Consider the following 23,040-nt stretch of genomic DNA (forward strand, 5'->3'; position numbering starts at 1 on the left):
ATGGCCCATGTTGAACCAGAGCCTCAGGCCTTTTGTATATCCATTATTCTGTCTCCCCGCACAACTTTGTCCTTCAACATCCGAATATGCTATATTATAATCTCCATAAGTCCTCTAGGGGACGAGCAAGTGACTCTCCCAGCAGAGCACCACAAAGACACAGGATTGTGTTGGAAGGATTTGGCCAGGTGGAAAACGAAAAGGCCAGTCCCAGAAAAATCCGGAAAATATATCTGTCTATGAATTCAATGGTTTCTCCTTTTACCATCGTCCCGTAGGACATAAACATGGAAAAGAATGTACAGGTGCAGAGGGAAGAAGCACCCCAACTTCCGCTTTGTAGAGTAGCGAAACCGTTTCCTTGGAAACGGAACAGGTTTCCTTACGAACGAGATCTCGCGGTGCTGGAGCGGGCGGAAGTGACGTCGTTCAGCCCTCGCGGCCCTCAGTGGGATCGCTGCGGCCCCTCCTCCCAGTGCAGCCTCTTTTTCCCGCGCGAGCTGCCTCCGCCACTCGGGCCGCCTGGGGGGAAACATGGCGTCGGCCCTGGAGCAGTTCGTGAATAGTGTCCGGCAGCTCTCAGCACAAGGTGAGGCTCTGGGCCGTCGGGCCAGGCCTGGGCGGGCCGTGGGACAGGTTAGCATCCCTAGCCAGCTGTGCGGACTGCCGGAGCCGCCCCTTTAGTTCGGGGCCCTGCCTTGGGGCTGGGCTGAGACAGCGGGCCGATACCTGGGCGGACTGGCCTCAGGCTGCGTGCGTCCACCCGCAGGACTGCGCTCGGCCACTTCGCCGCCTCCCCTCCCTTCGGCAGCCCGTACTTTCATCCCCCAGCTCGGGCCCCTTCCACCGGGACGCCGTGCTTGACAGCTTGGGGGCGTTGACTTCCGCCGGGCGCTTGCGGGGTGCCCATTGGTCCCAATCTACCCTAGCCTGCGGCGATTGGCGCAGCGTCCCGTCTGTCCTGGCGCCGCCTGGTCTCCTGGCTGGGCCTGGGCAGCCGGTGCGAGGCGAAGCCTTTCTGGGCGCCCAGGCTTGGAGGCCCGCCCTGGCCGTGGGCACCCCAGCTGCCGCCTGCGCCCTCGGCGGGCGTCTAAGTCTATTTTAGTCCTGCCGATCAGCTCCCGCTCCTGTGGATTCGTAGCTGTTATCACTATGATCACTTTGTCCTTCATTTTCGTTCCGTTCTGTCCATCTCCTATCTGAATGTAGAGCCCTGGGCTCTGAGTTAAGAGTAATCAGCTGCTGACTGTGAAGGCCTCGTTCACCACCCTGTTTGTACATCTGTACAATGAAACAAGTCCCTGCTTAATAGAGTCAAGGTTTAACGAGAGAAACCATGTAAAAGCACCTGGGGCAGTGCATGTCATTTGGGGTGCAATGTGTTGTTACAGTGTTGTTAATATTCTTTCGTTGTAGAATTTCTGAAGCACTATGACCTTGGACAAGTCACCTTTCATTTCTTGGATTTCTTTACTCTCCATTTATAAACAGAGTGGTGCGATCTTTCTCACAGTTGTTACAAAGCTGAGCTGATCCTGTAATGCATCATTTTTAATGAAATAGTTCTTTTTATTTATTTTTGACATGGTGGCTTTGACGTGTAGTCTTGGTGAATGAGTCAGAGGCACTTAGTTTCCACTACCTGGGATGTAGTGTGTTTGGAATATTTGATTTGGAATCCTGTCTTGGTCTTTTAAAAGTGTGTGCCATTTTTCCTGGACCAGCCCCCCACCCCCACCCCCCACTTACTTTAGGAAAACTGGCATGTGAGCATCAAGTAAGATCATTTTTCTGGAAGTTTTGTGTGCACTGTACGTAGTAGAAAACTGATTTGGGAAAAGCCTGTAAGGCAGAGATAAAGAAGATACTTTCACTGCCCTTGGCTTTTGTGTCTCATGTCTGTTGAATCAAAAATGTTTCTGTTTTCTCTTATTCAGAATTTTCTAATGTGGACCTCAAGTGAAGGTCATTGTGATTTCCAACTTTCTCTGATTAGAAGATATTTCATCTGCCACTTCTCTGGCAGGATCATTTCAGATGAAACACACACACACACACACACACACACACACTTTGCTTTATTGAATAGATGCTCCCCTCTAGCCCAGTACTACTTAGCTGTCCTATGACTTCATAGTGACCCAGCTTCTATTTTCACCTCAACTCGCACTGGTTATTTAGTTGACAGGAGATAGAAGTTTCTGAGTATTACAAATTGTAAATGTGTTTAGGGTAGTGTATAGCAGGCTGGACAGTGGTGCACCTGGTAGAGCGCACACATTGCCATGTACAACGGCCAGTAATCCAAGCACCCACCCATCTTCAGGGTGGGAAGCTTCACAAGCGGTGAAGCAGGTCTGCAGGTGTCTATCTTTCTCTCCCCCTCTCTGTCTTCCCCTCCTCTTTCAATTTCTCTCTGTCCTATCCAACAACAACGACAACAATAAAACAAGGGCAACAAAAGGAAATAAAGTCCCAGATACATTCCTCAGCACCACCAGAAGCCAGAGATGAGCATTACTCTAGTCTTTCTCTTTTATTAAAATAAAATATTTAACTTAAAAAAAAAGAGTAGTGAATAAAACAATAAAAATAAAAAAAGAAGGGAGTCGGGCAGTAGCACAGCAGGTTAAGCGCATACTGCGCAAAGCGCAAGGATCAGCCCTTCGAAGGATCCTGGTTAGAGCCCCGGCTTCCCATTTGCAGGGGAGTCGCTTCACAAGCGGTGAAGCAGGTCTGCAGGTGCCTATCTTTCTCTCCTCCTCTCTGTCTTCCCCCTCTTCTCTCCATTTCTCTCTGTCCTATCCAACAACGATGACAACAATAATAACTACAACAATAAAACAACAAGGGCAACAATAGGGAATAAATAAATAAATATTTAAAAATAAAATATAAAAAAAAGAAGTAGTGAGTGGGTAGAGGTGATGGAGAGTTGGTAGTTCTGCTTCTGTTAATTTCTTGAAAGATTTTGTCCTTTAAATTCACCTATCTTTTTAAATTTTTGTTTTATAATGCATGTGGTGCAATAGGATATTTTCTTTCTTTAGTCTTGTTAAAAACTAACCAAACTTAAGAGCGTTTTAGTCTATATGAAAATTCCTAACTTAAATTTTAAGCTCTACACTACAAATTTTTTTTTCTAATAAAGAAAAAAAAATCACCCAAGTACTACATAGAAATACCTGATATGAGTTACTTAAAATTCAAAAGGTGAAAGATCTGTTAAAGGATACTGCAGAGGTTGATACTTGGAGGCCAGTTGACTCAACTGGTAGAGTTCATACCATGCTGTGCACAAGGCCCTGGACTTGAAACCTGGGTTCAGCTGCCAGAACCACATGGGAGTCTGTTGGATGCTACTGGGGATGTTCTTTTTTTTTTTTTTTAATTTTTTTTAATTATTGGGGAATTAATGTTTTACACTCAACAGTAATTACAATAGTTTGTACATGCATAACATTCCCCAGTTTCCCATATAACAATACAACCCCCACTAGGTCCTCTGTCATCCCTCTTGGACCTGTATTCTACCCACCCACCCACCCCTACCCCAGAGTCTTTTACTTTGGTGCAATACGCCAATTCCAGTTCAGGTTCTACTTGTGTTTTCTTTTCTGATCTTGTTTTTCAACTTCTGCCTGAGAGTGAGATCATCCCATATTCATCCTTCTGTTTCTGACTTATTTCACTTAACATGAATTTTTCAAGGTCCATCCAAGATCGGCTGAAAACGGTGAAGTCACCCCGTTTTACAGCTGAGTAGTATTCCATTGTGTATATATACCACAACTTGCTCAGCCACTCATCTGTTGTTGGACACCTGGGTTGCTTCCAGGTTTTGGCTATTACAAATTGTGCTGCTGTGAACATAGGTATACACAAATCTTTTTGGGTGGGTGTGTTGGGTTCTTTGGGATATATCCCCAGGAGAGGAATTGCAGGGTCATAGGGTATGTCCACTTCTAGCCTTCTGAGAGTTCTCTAGACTGCTTTCCACAGAGATCGGACTAATTTACATTCCCACCAGCAGTGCAGGAGGGTTCCTTTGACCCCACACCCTCTCCAGCATCTCCTTTTCTGATGTATGACATTCTATAGATAGTTGTGTGGTGCTGTAGTATTTCTTCTTTTCCTTTTTTAAAAAAAATTTATCAGTATTTTTATTTATGTATCAGATATATATATATATATATATATATATATATAGAGAGAGAGAGAGAGAGAGAGAGAGAGAGAGAGAGGGAAATTGAGAGGAGAGGGTGCTAAGTAGAGAGGGATAGAGACAGACAGAAACCTCTATTTATTGGACATAGACAGCCAGAAATTGAGAGGGAAGGGGGGAATAGAAAGGGAGAGAGACTAAGAGAGATACCTGCAGCCCTGCTTTACCACTCACAAAGCTTTCCCCTTGCAGGTGGGGACCAGGGGCTTGAACCCAGATCCTTGAGCACTGTAACATGTACGCTTAACTAGGTGCACCAGCCCCCATGGTGGTGCATTTAAAAAGATTGGTGGTGGTGATGGTGGTGGTGTGTGTACACCCTCCTAGATACCATCCCAAAGGCAGCTAGTGTAATTGGAATTTGAGACAGATACCATGGATCTGCCATTAGAATAGTCCATTAGTGGACTGGGTGATGGTGCACCTGGTTGAGTATACATTACAACACACAGCAAGGACCCAGGTTCAGATCCCCATTCCCTGTCTGTAGGAGGAAAACTTCATGTCCTGTGAGCAATATTGCAATATTGTTTCTCCCTCTCTCCCCTCCAGAGCCCTTACTAGCTCTGGCTTGATAGTACACAGGACTGAACCTGGGACTTTGCAGCCTCAGGCATGAGAGTCTCTTTGCATAACCATTATGCTATGTACCCCCACCCCCCTCTTGAATTCTATATCTATACAATAAGTAGTAAATAAAATAAAGTTAAAAAAAAAAAAAGGAAAGACTCAAAAAATAGAATGGTCTATTATTCTCATATACTTCAGAGTACAAGTATGGGTCTAGATTCTGTATCTTAGTTGTTAAAAACGGTGTGGCAGAAGGGAAAGATCTATAGATCAATTGAGAGATTAATTCAACAAGCTTCTTGATGGCTCCTAAGCAAGCAATGTTTTCTGAAGCTGGAGAAATAGGACAGTCTCTACTGCATTTATGTGAGTTACTTAACCACTGCAACAGGTTATGCAGACAGAAAGGATAAGTACAAGTTAGCCATGGGAAAGTGAGGGCTGAGATTAGGGTACTGGGAAGACCCCCAAGCAGACAGAGGGAGGGAGAGAGAGAGAGAGAGAGAGAATGAAGAGAGGGGAGAGTGAGGAGAGGAGAGAGAGTACACTAATCATAGAGAACAACATATATAGAATAGGTGTTGGCTGGATTTCCTGAGTTTGGTGTGGCCAAAGGATACATGAGTGAGGGGAAGACATCAGGCTGGGGATAGGCCTTTGGACTTGTTCAAATTATTGGAGTCTCAGATTGAATTCACATTTTAGAAAGATCACACACATAACTATAAAAATTATGGATATGAGGAAAGATTGATGTAATCAGACTGTTGGCAAGTTTTTTTTTAATTTATTTCTTTATTGGGGAATTAATGTTTTACATTCAACAGTAAATACAATAGTTTTTACATGCATAACATTCCCCAGTTTCCCATTTAACCATACAACCCCCACTATGTCATTTATCGTCCTTCATGGACCTGTATTCTCCCCACCCACCCACCCCAGAGTCTTTTACTGTTGGCAAATTTTAATGTCAGACCATTTAGAAAATTTATAATCTAGTCCAGACAAAAAACAGTGAGTATTTGAATTCAGAAAGGAGAGTGAAAGGAATGGAATGGAGAGAGTTTTGGTAGTCAAATCATTTTGGATAGAGAGTGTAATGAAGGTGGTAATAATGATATGTACATGAAGGGCTGCAGAGAAATGGGAGGTGTGGTTTTGAAGACATGGGCAAGGTTTGTTCACTTCTCTGACCCTTTGAGGCCTCATCTAAAACAAAGAACATAGAAGAAATCATACTTAGGTATTTCTTATTTTGAGGGATAAATTATGGGAGTAGATTTCCTTTGTCTAGTGCTATAGTCAAATGATAGTGTTATTCCTATTTTCCAGGGCAAATGACGCAGCTTTGTGAACTGATCAACAAAAGTGGGGAACTTCTTGCGAAGAATTTGTCCCATCTGGACACAGTGCTTGGGGCTCTGGATGTACAAGAACACTCCTTGGGTGTCCTTGCTGTTTTGTAAGGAGCATTTTCTTTCCTAGTTTTGCACTTGCTGAAACTGAATACTATACACTGTCTGGTTTTATTTTTAGCGTAGAAAGTAAAACATGTAAATAACATTGAGCTATTTTGAAAACTAAAGTCCTATCATAGTCATATTTTCTTTCCCAATAATTAATTTTCTTCACTTTTATCTTTAACTGTGGTTTAAATTTATATATATTTTGAAATTTCTTTATTTAAAGAAAGAAATAATGGCCATCTTGGTTGAGGGCACAGTAGTTTATATTATCTGAATACCTTTTTTCATATATTTTATGTATTTATTTATTTAGCCTCCAGGGTTATTATTACTGGGGCTTGGTGCCTGCACTATGAATCCACTGCTCTTGGTGGCCATTTTTTTCCATCTTTCAAATTTTTTTTTTATTGGATAGGACAGAGAAATTGAGAGGTGAGGGGGAGATAGAGAGGGAGAGAGAAAAAGATACCTGCAGACCAATTGTGAAGTGACCTCCTGAATGTGGGGAGCTGGGGGCTTGAACTGGTAACCTTGAACAGGTCTTTGTGCTTTGTACTATGTGTGCTTAACCCAGTTCGCCACCACCCGCCCTGCCTCCCCCCGCCCCTTTTAAATCTATACACTATCAGGTTGTCCACATTTTCTGCACTGGAAAGAAAATAGAGAAGGTTGATGGAATAGGACACAGTAGAATGTATTAAATTACCAGTGATCCAAAGCAACATTGCTTTGAATTCTCCCTTCAAACAAGTTTAAGCTATTTTAAGACCAGGTACAATGAGCCTTTCAGTTGGAGTTTCTTCTAATTCTATGCACATGACAGTAGAATTCTTTTTTTATTTCCCCCTTGGTGTCATAGGGTTTCAAATTGGGATTACCAAGTGAGGGTGATAAACTAAGCTGAGGATAAATTAAGCTAGAGTGAGGGGCTACCTTCCCTCACGCTAGTCTTCCTTAGACAAAGAGGTTGATCATGAACAGAATATGAAGAAAAACTGTCTAGAGCTGTGCTCTGCAGTACAGTAGCCATTGGCCATACCTGCCTATTCATAGAAATCAATTAAAATAAAGTTGTAAATAGATAAAATAAAGTTATAAATAGATTCAATTCATCAACTGAACCAACTGTATTTCAAGTACTTGGTAGTTACATATAGGTACTGTGCTGGATAATGCAGAAAGCACTATCGTGCTGGTGATAAAGACTTCTACTGCGTGGTACAGGAGGTGGTGCAATGGATAAAGTGTTGGATTCTCAACTATCAGGTCCTGAGTTCAATCCCTGGCAGCACATATACCAGAGTGATGTCTGGTTCTTTCTCTCTCTCCTCCTGTCCCTCTCATTAATAAATTTTATATATATATATATATATATATATATGACTTCCGCTGCATGTTTTCTGACTACAAAGAGTGAACAGCAAGCATATTTTTTGCACACACACACACACACACACACACACACTCACACACTTAGATGTACATATATGTCAAGTGAAATGATGTATTTGAAGGCATCTTAGGGCTCTAAGGTACTTTGCCATTATATATCAATTAAAGAAAACCTGGAAGGAACCATGAAACTTTGCATTTAAATTATCGGCTGATTTTAAGGTATGAGGCCCTGAGGTTTGCACATTTATTTATTCTGTCACCAAGTTATCTGCAAGTCTTCCCATCTACATAATACCACTATTCCTGTAGCCTCAGTTTTTCTGTCTTCTCTGGGACTTCACCAATCCAGGCTGACATTTTTGGTGCAGGGGGAGAGGGCTGGAGCGTGTGGGAAGGAGGAGAAACCACAGCACTGAAGGATATTTCAGTGCAGAAATTTGAATTTGAACTCACTTTGCACATATCCAAGTGTGCTATCTTGCCAGCCTTCAGTTCCCTTCCTCCCCCTTTTTAAGATGGAGGGATAGATATAGGGAAGGGGAGAGGCAGAGACCATAGTAGCACTCCACCACTTGTAAGGCTTATTCTTTTGTGTGGTCCTTACAGGAGAGTGCTAGAAGCTCAAATCCCAGTCCTCATAATGGTGATGTTCTAACAAGTGAAATTCCTGTCCCTAACTTTTTTTTTCATTCTTTTAATTTTGATGTGTGTACATAGAGAGAGACAGGGGAGGGGGAGAGACACCATAGCATCACTCTACCATCTATGGAGCTTCCCCTGTCACTACCTAGTGTTTTTCCCACGGTAAGGTATATATGCCTTCCTGATTGAGCTCTCTCCTGGTCCTCTGGTTCTTTTTTTTTTTTTTAAAGAGAGAACGAGCTATGAAAGAGATACCTCTCTAGAATGCACACTGCCAGTGATCAAACCCAGGACCTTGTGTGTGCAAGTTCTATACTCTACCCACTTAACAACCTCCTTGCTGCTCAGTTCTCAATATTTGTTTTTTAGATAGGCAGAGAGAGAAAGTGAAAGAGACTATAGCACTGAAGCTTCCTTCAGTGTAGTGGGGACTGGGCTTGAACCTGAGTGCACATAGCAAAGCAGCATACTATCTAAGTGAACTATTTTGCCAGCCCCTGGTTCATAAGTTTTTAAATCCTATGACTCATTTAATTTTCCAGAACACTAAAAGTAGGATGAACTTCTTGCCTAGTTTCTCTCACATCTCTTGCCACTGAAGTATCTGGATAAATGAATTATTTTCTCTTTATCTTAGGTTTGTGAAGTTTTCTATGCCCAGTGTTCCTGACTTCGAGACATTATTCTCACAGGTTCAACTTTTCATCAGTACTTGCAATGGGGAGCACATCCGTTATGCAACAGACACCTGTAAGCCAAATGATATTTTTGTTTTTTTCCCATTGAATATATTTTGTCCTCACAATATTTTCAATATATTTTGTTGTTATGTCTAGTTGCTGGACTTTGCCATCAGCTAACAAATGCACTCGTGGAAAGAAAACAGGTAAGTTTATATTCACATTTATAGTTCTGGTACCCAACAAGCTAATTTTGTTATGATTCTAGATTAGTACTAAACTCTCTGACATGCAGATGGTTAGGGTGACATCAAAGACTCAAAGCATCTGCTATCAGGACAGGTCACCCCTACATTAGATTTAGACTCTGAGATTTCAGGAACAGTGATACCTCCAGGGAGGCTACTCTCACCTCTGCCACTGCTATTACTGGCTTTGGAACTACCACTCTAAAGTCCTCTCAGTTGCAATATGCTGCTCTTTCCTTGTTAAAGGTTTTCCTTTATGTGGCCCGCAAAGTGGTGGCATGAGGTCCTGAGTTTGATCTCCACTATTGCATGTGCCAGAGTGATGCTTTGGTGTCGTCATTGTCATCGAATCCTTCTCCTCCACTCAGACTCTCTGGGCATTTAGCATTTGCTTACCCCTCTCTCCTATTTTGAAAGTTGCTTCTTACCCTAAATACTTCAATGAGCATCTCCTAAAAATTAAAACATGCCCTTTAGGGGCCAGGTGGTGGTGCACTGGGTTAAGTGCGCATAGTACAAAGTGCAAGGATCCTGGTTTTAGCCCACCTGCAGGAGGTCACTTCATAAGCAGTGAAGCAGGTCTGCAGGTATCTCTTATCTCCCTCTCCCCTCTCAATTTCTTTTTGTCCTATCCAACAAAAAATGAAAAATGGCCACCAGGAGCAATGGATTCATAGTGCCAGCACCAAGCCCTAGCAATAACCCTGGAGGCCAAAAACAAAACAAACAAACAAAAAAAAATTGAGAAATTGGGAGAGGAGGGGAAGGCAGAGATGGGGAGAGAAAGATAGATACCTGCAGACCTGCTTCACCTGCAGGTGGGGAGCCAGGAGCTCCAACAGGGATCCTTGAGCTGGTCCTTTCCCTTTGCACTATGTGCGTTTAACCTGGTGTGCTAGCCCTGCTACTGCCCGGCCCTGGTCAGTTAAGTTTTTTATGCATACATTCTCACAATTTGAATTTTTTGTTTAGATGTAAATGTGAATTAAGAATTGTTTTTGATTATTTTTTATTATAAAAAATAGTTGTGCTTTAAAAAACAATGCTGAGTTACTCTAAATACCACAAGAAGGGGCCGGGTGGTAGTGCACCTGGTTGAGCACATGTATTACAATGCGCAAGGACCCGGGTTCAAGCCCCCGGTCCCCACCTGCAGAGGGAAAGCTTCATGAGGGGTGAAGCAGGGCTACAGGTGTCTCTCTGTCTCTCTCCCTCTCTTTCAACCCCTTTCCTCTTGATTTCTGACTGTCTCTATCCAATAAATAAAGATAATAAAAAAAATTTTTTAAGAAGTAGAATTCCTATGGTTTTGTTAATTTATCCTTTCTTAAATAAAAAATAAATTTTAAAAAATTTGTTTTTTAATAAATAAATAAATATCACAAGGAGCTTAAGAAAAATTTTCTTGTGGTCCAGGAGGTGGCGCAGTGGATAAAACATCAGACTCAAACATCACGTCCTGAGTTCAATCCCCGGCAGCACATGTACCAGAGTGATGTCTGGTTCTTTCTCTCTCTTCCTGTCTTTCTCATTAATAAATTAAAATCTTTAAAAAAAAAAAAATTTATTTTTTGTTTTTAACTTCTCTATCTTTTAATATCACTGTTGTGGTAAAATAAAAACAAAATGGTATTTTACTGTGATACATGTAAGAAAGTATAAGAAAATTATGTACACTTTTACATTCTCATACTTTTCTTTATAAGTATAGTTGCTTAAAATTCTAAAATAAGGGGGGCCTGGTGGTGGTGCATCTGGTTGAGCACACATGTTACAATATGCAAGGACCCAGGTTTGAGTCCCCTGGTCCCCACCTGCAGGAGGAAAGCTTTGCGAGTGGTGAAGCAGGGCTGCAGGTGTCTCTCTGTCTCTCACCCTGTCTTCCCCTTCCCTCTCAATTTTTGACTGTCTCTATTCAATAAATAAAGATAATAAAATTTTAATATAAATTTAAAAAATTCTAAAATATTGGGTAGTTGAAAAGTCAGACACAATTTTACATAGAAAAACAAAAAAGGGGGCTGGGTGGTGGCACACTAGATTGAGCACAAATATTACAATGCACAAGGACCCCGGTTTGAGCCCCTGATCCCCAGGGGGGAGAGCTTTGCAAGTGGTGAAGCAGTGTTGCAGGTATCTCTCTTCCTCTCTATCACCCCCTTCCCTCACGATTTCTGGCTGTCTCTATCCAATAAATAAATAAATAAAGATAATTTTAAGAAATTAAAAAGAAAAAGTATTACATGATTTTTCCAACACAATAGCTTAAAATTCCTTTCAAATCCTATTCTTAAGACTTTTTTATAACTTTTTGTTTTGTTTTATTTATTTATTGGCTAGAGACAGAGAGAAATCAAAAGGTGGGAGATACAGAGGGAGAGAGACAGAGAGATACCTGCAACTTTGCTTCACCATTCATGAAGCTTCCCTCCCTACAGATGGAGACCAGTGGCTTGAACCTGGGTCCTTATGCTCTGTAATCTGAGCGCTTAACCAAGTGCACCACCGCCTGACCCTGAAATCCTGTTTTTTCAAATATTTTTTTTATTGGATGATTAATGGTTTATAGTCGACAATAAAATACAGTAACAAAAATAAAATACAGTAGTTTGTACATGTATAACATTTCTCAGTTTTCCTAACAATTCAGCACCCTCTAGGTCCTCTGACATCATGTTCAAGGCCCTGAAACCCCCCCCCACAAGAAACATTTTCTGTTGCATAAGGATACAAATTTCCTAAGAGTATGGAAACCTCATGTTGTTATTTAAGGAACCTATCAATTAGTGTTATTTTTTATTTGTAAGTGACAACATAAGATCCAATGTGCTGCCATCTTTGAGAACTTATCTGAAAGAGATGTCGTTTCTGACAGCCCCTGCGAGGAATTGGCATCCTTAAGCAAGCCATAGACAAGATGCAGATGAACACAAACCAGCTGACCTCAATACACGCTGATCTCTGCCAGGTAAACAGCCAAGAGTGGGAGTTACACTGTGGGTTTATTTAGATAAACGGTGGAGATTAATGTGTAGGTACATGTGTTATATTAGTAAGGGACTTCTTAGCAGGCTATTGCATGCAAACTTAGAATGGGGCTCAGCTAGTGAATTTGTGCTATGATTAGAATAGTTCCAGAGGTGGGAATTGTATAGAATTATACCTCTCTTATCCTATGGTCTTGTCAATATTTCCATTTTATAAATTTTTTTTTTTTTTTTTTAAAGAGAATGAGGTAGAGAGGAAGGGAAAAAAAAAAGAGAGACAGGTTGGGAGTATGGATAGACCTGTCCACACCCATGTTCAGTGGGGAAGCAATTACAGAAGCCAGACCTTCTACCTTCTGTACCCCATAATGTCCCTGGGCCCATACTCCCAGAGGGATAAAGAATAGGAAACCTATCGGGGGAGGAGATAGGATAGGAAGTTCTTGTGGTTGGAAATGTGTGGAGTTGTACCCCTCTTATCTATGGTTTTTGTCAGTTTCCGTTTTATAAATAAAATTTTTTTTTAAATGAATTAAAGGGAGGTAAGGGAAAGGAAGAGATGGGGAAAAGGCAAGAAGGAAAGACAAAAACCAAAGGAAGAAAAGATGGAGGTAACACCTGTATGAAAAGTTTTACGGGACTCGGGCTGTAGCATAGTAGGTTAAGCGCATGTGGTGCAAAGCGCAAGGACCAGAGTAAGGATCCCAGTTCCAGCCCCCACATCCCTACCTGCAGGGAAGTCACTTCATAGGCAGTGAAGCAGGTCTGCAGGTGTCTGTCTATCTTTCTCTCCTCTCTGTCTTCCCCTCCTCTCTCCATTTCTCTCTGTCCTATCTAACAATGACATCAATAAAAACAACAATAATAACTACAACAATAAAAAAGGGCAACAAAAGTGAAAATAAATAAACAGATATAAAAATTTTTTTTTAAGTTTTGCACAAAGCTTGGTGAAATTAAAAATAAAATGAGTTACTCAAGGTCCAAAAAAAAAAATAGTCATTAATGTTTGTAAAAAGAAAATTGTGGAAACTGAGATTAAACAGCAGTAACTTCTTACATATTTATTTAATTCCTTTAATGATTTGTTTTAAATCCAAAGACAGAAGAGATAATATGTATTGTGAAGTCTCTCTAAGACTGTTTTCTAGTCACTCATTTCTCTTATTGAGAGGGAAACAGTTATTAATAGTTTCTTGTGTAGCTTTCTGAAGATAAACTTATGAACAGGGGCCAGGTGGTGGCACACTCAGTTGATCACGATCACACATTATAATACTTAAGGACCTGGGTTCAAGTCTTCAGCCCCCACCTGCAAGAGGAAGCTTCACAAACAGTGAAGCAGTATTACAGATCTCTCTCTCTCTCTCTCTCCTCTATCTCCCCTTTCCCTCTCAATTTCTTTCTGTCTCTATTCATTAAACAAATGAAATATTTTTTAAAAGAGAATCTTATTAACACAGAGGCATATATATATATATATATATTTTTTTTTTTTTTTTTTTTTACCAGAGCACTGTTTGGCTCTGGCTCATGGTGATACCGGGAGCACTTTCAAGAATTAGCTTAACTGGTAGAACACAGGACTTGCATGACTAGAACTTTTGGTTTAATCCTTGGTGCTACATGTACCAGAGTGATGCTCTGACTTTTCTCTCTACTCTGTCACCTATGAAATAAAATAGATTTTAAAAATAAAAGGGGGTCAGGCAGTAGTGCAGTGGGTTAAGTGCACATGGCACGAAGCACAAGGATACTGGTTCAGGCCCCAGCTCCCCAGCCTGCAGGGGGTCACTTCACAAGCGTTGAAGCAAGTCTGCAGGTGTCTATCATTCTCTCCCCATCTCTGCCTCCCCCTCCGCTCTCAATTTCTCTCTGTCCTATCCAACAACATCAATGACAACAATAACAGTAACAAGGGCAACAAAATAGAGCAAATGGTCTCCAGGAGCAGTGGATTCATAGTGCAGGCACCAAACCCCAGTGAAGTCACCATTTTTTATAGCTGAGTAGTATTCCATTGTGTACATATACCACAACTTGCTCAGCCACTCATCTGTTGTTGGACACCTGGGTTGCTTCCAGGTTTTGGCTATTACAAATTGTACTGCTATGAACATAGGTATACACAAATCTTTTTGGATAGGTGTGTTGGATTTTTTGGGATATATCCCCAGTTGAGGAATTGCAGGATCATAGGGTAGGTCAATTTCTAGCCTCTGAGAATTCTCCAGACTGTTCTCCACAGAGGTTGGACCAATTTACATTCCCACCAGCAGTGTAGGAGGGTTCCTTTGTCCCCACAACCTCTCCAGCATTTGTTGCTGCTACCTTTTCTGATGTAGGACATTCTCACAAGAGTGAAGTGGTATCTCATTGTTGTCTTTATTTGCATTTCTCTGACAATCAGAGACTTGGAGCATTTTTCATGTGTTTCTCGGCCGTTTGGATCTCTTCTGTGGTGAATATTCTGTCCATGTCCACTCCCCATTTTTGGATGGGGTTATTTGTTGTCTTGTTGTTGAGTTTGGCAAGGTCTTTATATATGTTGATTATTAAACTCTTGTCTGATGTATGGCATGTAAAGATATTCTCCCATTCTGTGAGGGTTCTCTTTGTTTGGGTGGTGGTTTCTTTTGCCACGCAGAAGCCTTTAGATTTGATGTAGTCACATTGGCTTATTCTTGCCTTAGTCTTCCTTATAATTGGATTCGTTTCATTGAAGATGTCTTTAAAATTTATGTGGAAAGAAGTTCTGCCAATATTTTCCTCTAAGTATCTGGTAGTTTCTGTTCTAACATCCAAGTCCTTGATCCACTTGGAATTTGCTTTTGTGTTTGATGAAATGTAGTGGTTCAGTTTCATTCTTCTGCAGGTTTCAACCCATTTTTCCAACACCATTTGTTGAAGAGACTTATCTTTCCCCATTTAATAGTCTGGGCACCTTTGTCAAAGATTAGATGTCCATAGGTGTGGGGGCTCACTTCTGGGCTCTCAATTCTATTCCACTGGTCAATGTGTCTATTCATGTTCCAGTACCAAGTAGTTTTGATGACAATGGCCCTATAATGCAATCAGACATGTGGGAGTGTGATGCCTCCAGCTCTGTTCTTTCTTCTTAAGATTGTTTTGGCAATTCTAGGTCTTTTCTGGTTCCTGATAAACATTTGTAGCATTTGTTCTATTCTCCTAAAAAATGTGGTTGGTATCTTGATGGGGATTCCATCAAGTTTGTATATGGCTCTGGGTAGTATGTTTTGGTGTGCATTTTTTTTTTGCCTCCAGGGTTATTACTGTTTTGTTGCCCTTGTTGTTGTATTGTTGTTGTTGTTGTTGCTGTCGTTGTTGGATAGGACAGAGAGAAATCAAGAGAGGAGAGGAAGACGGGGAGAGAAAGATAGACACCTGCAGACTTGCTTCACCGCTTGTGAAGCGCCCTGCCCCCGCAGGTGGGGCTCTGGGGGCTTGAACCAAGATCCTTATGCTGGTCCTTGCACTTTGTGCCATATGTGCTTAACCTACTGCGCTATGGCCCGGCCCCCAGTATATTCATTTTGATGATGTTATTTCTTCCAACCCATGAACATGGAATATCTTTCCACTTCTTTGTGTTTTTTTTCTATTTCCTTGAATAGTAACTCATAATTTTCATTATACAAGTCTTCCACTTCTTTGGTTAGGTTTATTCCTTGGTATTTTACTGTTTTTGTTGCTGTTCCTCCTCCTTTTTTAAAAGACTTTATTTACTTATTTATTGGGTAGAGTCAGAGAGAAATTGAGAGGGGATAGGGAAATCGAGGGAGACAGAGAGGCATTTGAAGTACTGCTCCATCACTCCTAAAGATTCTCCTCTGCTAGTGGGGACCAGTCGCTTGAACCTGGGTCCTTACATATTGTAACTAACTACCATGTTTTTAATACCATGCTGGCTTACTTCTGCTTTACTAGTTTAATGAAGAGAAGGACACGCTTGTTTTCACATCTTTAAACAGATGTACAGTGGGAGGGCCAGGTGATAACTGGACTTTTAATTCATCTGTAGAGTGCTTAATCTCAACTGTATAGTCTTTTTTAAATTTTTATTATTGGATAGAGACAAATTGAGATGGGTGGGGGAGATATATATAGAGAGAGAGACAGAGAGACACCTGCAGCCCTGCTTCACCACTCCTGAAGCTTCCCCCTGCAGGTGGAAACCACCTGGGTCCTTGCACATGTGTGAGCTTAATCAGGTATGCTACCACCTTGCCCAACTATGTTAGTCTTATTCTGAATGCTTAAGAAAAGTAGAATAATGGGCTGGAGAGACAGCATAATGGTTATGCATCAAATTTTCTAGAATCTGTGAATTTGCTTCTGCTAATGTCTGTCAAACAGCAGTTAATCAATGTAAATTCTTGATACTTATTTATTTTTCCTTTTGTTGCTCTTGTTGTAGTTATTATTTTTGTTGTTATTGATGTCGTCGTTGTTAGATAGGACAGAGAGAAATGGAGAGAGAAGGGGAAGACAGAGAAGGGATGAGAAAGATAGATACCTGCAGACCTGCTTTACCACCTGTGAAGCGACTTCCTTGCAGGTGAGGAGCCAGGGCTGGAATTGGGATCCTTACACTGGTCCTTGTGCTTCGTGTCACATGCGTTTAACCCACTGCACTACCACCCGACTCCGAATAAATGTAAATTCTTAATGTAAATTCTTCACAGCTTTGTTTGCTGGCAAAATGCTTTAAGCCTGCTCTTCCGTATCTTGATGTGGACATGATGGATATCTGCAAAGAGAATGGAGCCTATGATGCTAAGCACTTTTTATGTTACTATTATTATGGAGGAATGATCTATACTGGACTGAAGAACTTTGAAAGAGCTCTCTACTTTTATGAACAGGTAATAGTAACCTCTCTAAGTGTCCCAGAGGTTGTCTTGAACTTGTGTGGTCAAAGTAGAAACCTCTTGGCTTATAGCTGGAGATTCATTTGGAGTCTTCTACATCTTAAGTCTGAGCTGGAGGAGGGCCTTATCAAAAACTTTCTCTGTGATTAAGTAAGTGGTAAATAAGAGTGTGTGCTCTGCTGGATGAGCTATTTTCTGGCCTCTGAAGTATGTTTCATGTACTCACATATTATGATTTGTTAAGTTTATTTTACTAAGTAAAACATCCTCATTCAAAATTCAAAGGGTATTAAGGAATACACATTAAAAGATCTGTATACCCCACCAATGTGTCCTGGAGCGCCACTTCCTCAGAGCCCCACCCTACTAGGGAAAGAGAGAGGCAGACTGGGAGTGTGGGAATGTGGATCAACCAGTCGAAGCCCATGTTCAGTGGGGAAGCAATTACAGAAGTCAGACCGTCTACTTTCTGCATCCCACAATGACCTTGGGTCCATACTCCCAGAGGGATAAAGAATAGGAAAGCTATCGGGGAGGGGATGGGATGTGGAGATCTGGTGGTGGGAATTGTGTGGAGTTGTACCTTATCCTATGGTTTTGTTAATGTCTCCTTTTTAAATAAAAAAAGATCTGTGTAATGGGGTCAGGCAGTAGTGCAGCAGGTTAAGCGCACATGGCACGAAGTACAAGGATCAGCATAAGAATCCCGGTTTAAGGCCCCGACTCCCCACCTGCAGCAGGGTCATTTCACAGGTGGTGGAGCAGGTCTGCAAGTGCCTATCTTTCTCTCCCCCTCTCTGTCTTCCCCTCCTCTCTCCATTTCTCTCTGTCCTATCCAACAATGACGACATCAGTAACTACAACAACTATAAAACAAGGGCAACGAAAGGGGAAAAAAATTAAAAGATCTGTATAATGAGGCACATTATACAGTTTGGTAGGATATCCAAGTTGGGATCAGGTGGTGTTGTAACTGGTTAAACGCACCAGTAATACTCTACATAAGAATCCTGGTTTAAGTCCCTGCTCCCCACCTGTAGGGGGGACACTTCACAAGAAGTGAAGCAGATCTGTTGGTGTCTATCTTTTTGTCTCCTTCTCTATCTCCCCCTTCTCTCTCAGTTTTTCTCTTAGTCAATAGAGAGAGAAAAAAAAAAAGGAAAAATAACCAAAGAGGGTGGTGGTTTTATAGTGCTGGTACCGAGCCCCAGAGATAATCCTGGTGGTAATAATTTAAAAAAAAAATCCAAGTCTGAAAAAGAGTCCTTAAGCACATGAAGAGATTTTTGTTAACAGATAAATGTAAATCATAATTGCATTGTGATACCATCTCACTAACTAAAGACAACCAATAATACAAGTTACTAATAAAGTTGCAGAAAATTTGGAACCTTCATAAATACCAGTGAGATTGTTAAATGGAGTGTTCCCTTTGGACAACAGTTTGGTAGTCTCTCCAATATGAAACATAATTACCATATGTCCCAGTAATCCCACCCCTAGGGTTATACCCAAGGGAGATGCCAACAGTTGGCCCACAAGTATACTCATGCACTTGCATGAGTTACTGACACATGTTGCAATATAAGCAGATTTTGAAAACATGTTAAATAAAATAATCACAACATAATGAGTATTGATGCCATGTTGATGAGATGTCCAGAAAAGACGAATCCATAGAGATATAAGGTATAGTAATGGTTGCCTAGAGCAGGGAGGGCTGCTATGGTTCTTTGGGGGAAATGGAAATGTCCTAAAATTAGGTTATGATATTTGTAGCATATGGTGAATATAAATCAAAAGCCACTGAAAAGTATACTTAAAAAGACTGAATTGTATAGTATGTAAATTATATCCTAACAGTATTGTAATATAATAACAGGACCTTTAATGTAAATATATGTATTTATATTAATATATTTAGTTTTCAAAATAAAATGTGTATGTGGTTAGTTGGTATGTGTACTCTCTCCACACTAAACATTCTTCTCTTGCTCAGGCTATAACTACTCCAGCCATGGCGGTCAGTCACATCATGTTGGAATCATATAAGAAGTATATTCTAGTTTCCTTGATATTACTTGGCAAAGTACAACAACTACCAAAATATACATCTCAAATTGTGGGTAGATTCATAAAGGTGAGTTTTTTTTTTTATTGTTGTTGTTATTGATATTGTCACTGTTGGATAGGACGGAGAGAGGAGGGGAAGACAGAGAGGGAGAGAGAAAGACACCTGCAGACCTGCTTCACCACCTGTGAAGCGACTCCCCTGCAGGTAGGGAGCTTAAACCGGGATCCTTAACACTGGCCACATGTGCTTAACCTGCTGCGCTACTGCCTGACTCCCTTTCTTTTTTTTTTTTTTAATGAAAGTGATTTCTCAGGATATATTAAGTCAGTGAGGAAACTGTAATTATACATAGTTCTTTGATTTTGGTAGTGATTTAGCAGTCCCTGCACCCTCAAGTTAAGCAGACATAACCTGTTGTGAGTCTGTGAACTGGCTGATTATACTTTGACATCCTGATTAGGACAGAATGTTTCTCAGAACTCTGTTTCTAATTTTGAAAGATATGTTCATTATTATTACAAAAAAAGTCTGAGCAGTTCAAAAAGTGGTGAGAGTATAGACATTTTGATTATATTAATCTCTTGTACAAAACTCAACAAATTTCATAACATCAATTTGAAGATTTCTCTAATGAAAAGTTTTGTTACTGTCCTGTTGAAGACAGCAAACTGTCTTTCACCTAAGACCCCTTTTGTGGCATTTAGGGTTTTAAGCCACCTCATCGTAGATTGGAGTGTGGAAGGGAAGGTGGCTAAGTGAGCTCCCTGGAATCCCTTACCACAGTGACTGGTGGGATAGCTTTAATGCAGTGATTCTTGGTTCATTTTGTAGAATTCCCACATGACCCTTGAGCTAATTTGTCCCTCCCCCCAATACGAATCCACCACTCCTGACAGCCTTTTTTTCCTTGTCTGGTAGGACAGAGAAATTGAGAGGCGAAGGGGTCACAGAGAGGGAGACAGAAAGATAGACACTTGCAGATCTGCCTCACCAATTGTGTGGCATCCCCAATTCAGGTGAGGAGCGGGTCCTTGTGCATAGTAATATGCTTAACTGGATGTGCCACTGCCTGCCCGGCCCCCTGAGCTAACTTTTTTTTTCAGTTTATTCCCTTTTGTTGCCCTTGTTGTTTTATTGTTGTAGTTATTGATGTTGTCATTGTTGGATAGGACAGAGAGAAATGGAGAGGGGAGGGAAAGACAGAGGAGGGGAGAGAAAGATAAACACCTGCAGACCTGATTCACCGCTTGTGAATCGACTCCTCTGCAGGTGGAGAGCCGGGGGCTTGAACCGGGATCCTTTGCACCACCTGTGCTTAACCCTTTGCACTACTGCCCGACTCCTGAGGATCCTTTGCACCACCTGTGCTTAACCCTTTGCACTACTGCCCGACTCCTGAGCTAACTTGTTTTTAAAAGTGATACCTTTATGGGGCATTGAAACAGCTCCCTTGAGTAGTGTCCTGATTTGCCATTTGTATGACCCAGGTTCAGGGCTGATCCCTACCACATTGAAGCTTTATTGCTGTGCTTTGTCTAATGAGAGAAAGACACAGAGAGAACCCAGAGCACTGCTCACCTCTGGTTTATGGTGATGTAGGGGCATCTCAGCATGACCATTATGCTGTCTCCTACCGCTGTGCTTTCTTTTTTTTTTTTTTTTTTTTTTAATTTTTTTTTATTAAAGAAAGGATTAATTAACAAAACCATAGGGTAGGAGGGGTACAACTCCACATAATTTCCACCACCCAATCTCCATATCCCACCCCCTCCCCTGATAGCTTTCCCATTCTCTATCCCTCTGGGAGCATGGACCCAGGGTCGTTGTGGGTTGCAGAAGGTGGAAGGTCTGGCTTCTGTAATTGCTTCCCCGCTGAACATGGACGTTGACTGGTCGATCCATACTCCCAGTCTGCCTCTCTCTTTCCCTAGTAGGGTGGGTCTCTGGGGAAGCAGAGCTCCAGGACATACTGGTGGGGTCTTCAGTCCAGGGAAGCCTGGCCGGGATCCTGATGGCATCTGGAACCTGGTGGCTGAAAAGAGAGTTAACATACAAAGCCAAACAAATTGTTGAGCAATCATGGATGCAAAGGTTGGAATAGTGGAGAGGAAGTGTTGAGGGGGTACTCACTGCAAACTCTAGTGTACTTCTGCTTTCAGGTATATATTTTGCACTAGTTTATGGATACATGAGAACATATGCTCTCTCTCATAGAACCCTGGTATATATCTAGGTTTGGGGAAAAATAAATAATTTTTTTAAAATAATTTATTTCTTTATTGGGGAAAAAATAATTTTTAAAAAGAGTTAAGAATGATAGAATTTGGGGCCGGGTGGTGGAGCACATGAATGAGCATACATGTTACAATGTGCAAGGACCCAGGTTCAAATCCCTGGTCCCCACCTGCAGGGGAAAATCTTCACGAGTGTTGAAGCAGTGCTGCAGGTGTCTCTGTCTCTCTTCCTCTCTACCCTCCTCTTCCCTCTTGATTTCTGACAGTCTCTATCCAATAAATAAAGATGATAAAAAATTTTAAATAAAGATTTTATTTATTTATTAAAGATAGGAGAAAGAAAGAACCAGACATCACTCTGGTACATGTGCTGCCAGGGATTGAACTCAAGACCTCATGCTTGAAAGTCTAGTGCCTTAGCCACTGCGCCACCTCCTGGACCACACGATAAAAAAAATTTTTTTAAATGATAGAATTTTTGCCTTCCCAACTATACTTATTTATTTATTTACTGTTTATTAACACCAGAGAGCTAGAGTAGAAAAAAACCAGAACATCACTCTGGCATATGTGAGTCTATGGATCAGACTCAGGACTGTATGCTCCAGGGCCCAATGCTTTATCCACTTCTCTACTTCCTGGTCCACCCCAACTTTATTTTTTTTTATTTTAATTTTTTAAATTTGTTTTATTATCTTTATTTATTGCATAGAGACAGCCAGAAATTGAGAGGGATGGGGGAGATAGAGAGAAACAGAGATACCTACAGCCCTGTTTCACCACTTGCAAAGTTTTCCCCCTATAGGTGGGGACTGTGCTTGAACTCAGGTCCTTGAACTCTGCTCCTAAAGGCTATTTTTTTCCACTTTTGTTGCCCTTGTTGTTTACATTGTTGTGGTTATTATTATGGTTATTGATGTCATTGTTATTGTATAGAACAGAGAGAAATGGAGAGAGGAAGGGAAGACAGAGAAGAGGAGAGAAAGATAGACACCTGCAGACCTACTTCACCGCTTGTGAAGTGACCTCCCCCTGCAGGTGGGAAGCTAGGGGCTTGAACTGGGATCCTTAGTTCGGTCCTTGTGCTTTGCGCCATGTGCACTTAACCAACTGTGCTACTGCCCAACCCCCACCCCTAACTTTATTTATTTTATTATTTTTATTTATTTCCTTTTGTTGCTCTTGTTGTTTTATTGTTGTAGTTATTGATGTCGTCATTGTTGGATGGGACAGAGAGAAATGGAGAGAGGAGGGGAAGACAGAGATGGGGAGAGAAAGATAGACACCTGCATTCCTGCTTCACCGCCAGTGAAGCAACTCCCCTGCAGGTGGGAAGCTGGGGGCTTGAACTGGGATCATTACCAGTCCTTGCGCTTTGTGCCATGTGCACTTAACCCGCTGCGCTACCACCCGACTTCCCCCAACTTTATTTTTATAAAGGAATCACTTTATGATAGAGATAAAAACACATGCATGCCTTTACTAAACCCAGTGCTTTTTGACCTGCCAGGCAGTACTACACCAAGCTTTTTTTTTGTTGTTTTGTTTTATCTTTGGGCTTAGAATCTAGGCATTTGCTTTGGGTAAGTTATGTTAGAAAACAGTAAAGGGTATTGAATGTACT

General features: G+C 41.4%; 1 protein-coding gene across 8 annotated transcripts in view; it reads left to right on the forward strand.

The window, feature by feature from the left end:
• The first annotated feature begins 432 nt into the window (after window positions 1–432).
• The window catches only part of COPS3 (COP9 signalosome subunit 3), a 51,627-nt gene continuing 29,019 nt past the window's right edge, over window positions 433–23,040 (forward strand). For 2 of the 8 annotated variants that reach the window (XM_060203234.1, XM_060203235.1), the window contains exons 1-7: window positions 433–589; window positions 6,131–6,260; window positions 8,939–9,051; window positions 9,138–9,187; window positions 12,105–12,197; window positions 16,923–17,102; window positions 19,108–19,248. In XM_060203234.1, coding sequence (XP_060059217.1) covers window positions 535–589; window positions 6,131–6,260; window positions 8,939–9,051; window positions 9,138–9,187; window positions 12,105–12,197; window positions 16,923–17,102; window positions 19,108–19,248 — 762 coding nt within the window. In that variant the 5' untranslated portion in view covers window positions 433–534. Of the gene's footprint in view, window positions 590–6,130; window positions 6,261–8,938; window positions 9,052–9,137; window positions 9,188–12,036; window positions 12,198–16,922; window positions 17,103–19,107; window positions 19,249–23,040 lie in introns of those variants that run through there. The other 6 variants (XM_060203239.1, XM_060203236.1, XM_060203237.1 and 3 more) reach the window with 6 other exon arrangements.

This window comes from Erinaceus europaeus, chromosome 12 (genome assembly GCF_950295315.1).
Source record: "Erinaceus europaeus chromosome 12, mEriEur2.1, whole genome shotgun sequence".
Taxonomy (NCBI): Eukaryota; Metazoa; Chordata; class Mammalia; order Eulipotyphla; family Erinaceidae; genus Erinaceus; species Erinaceus europaeus.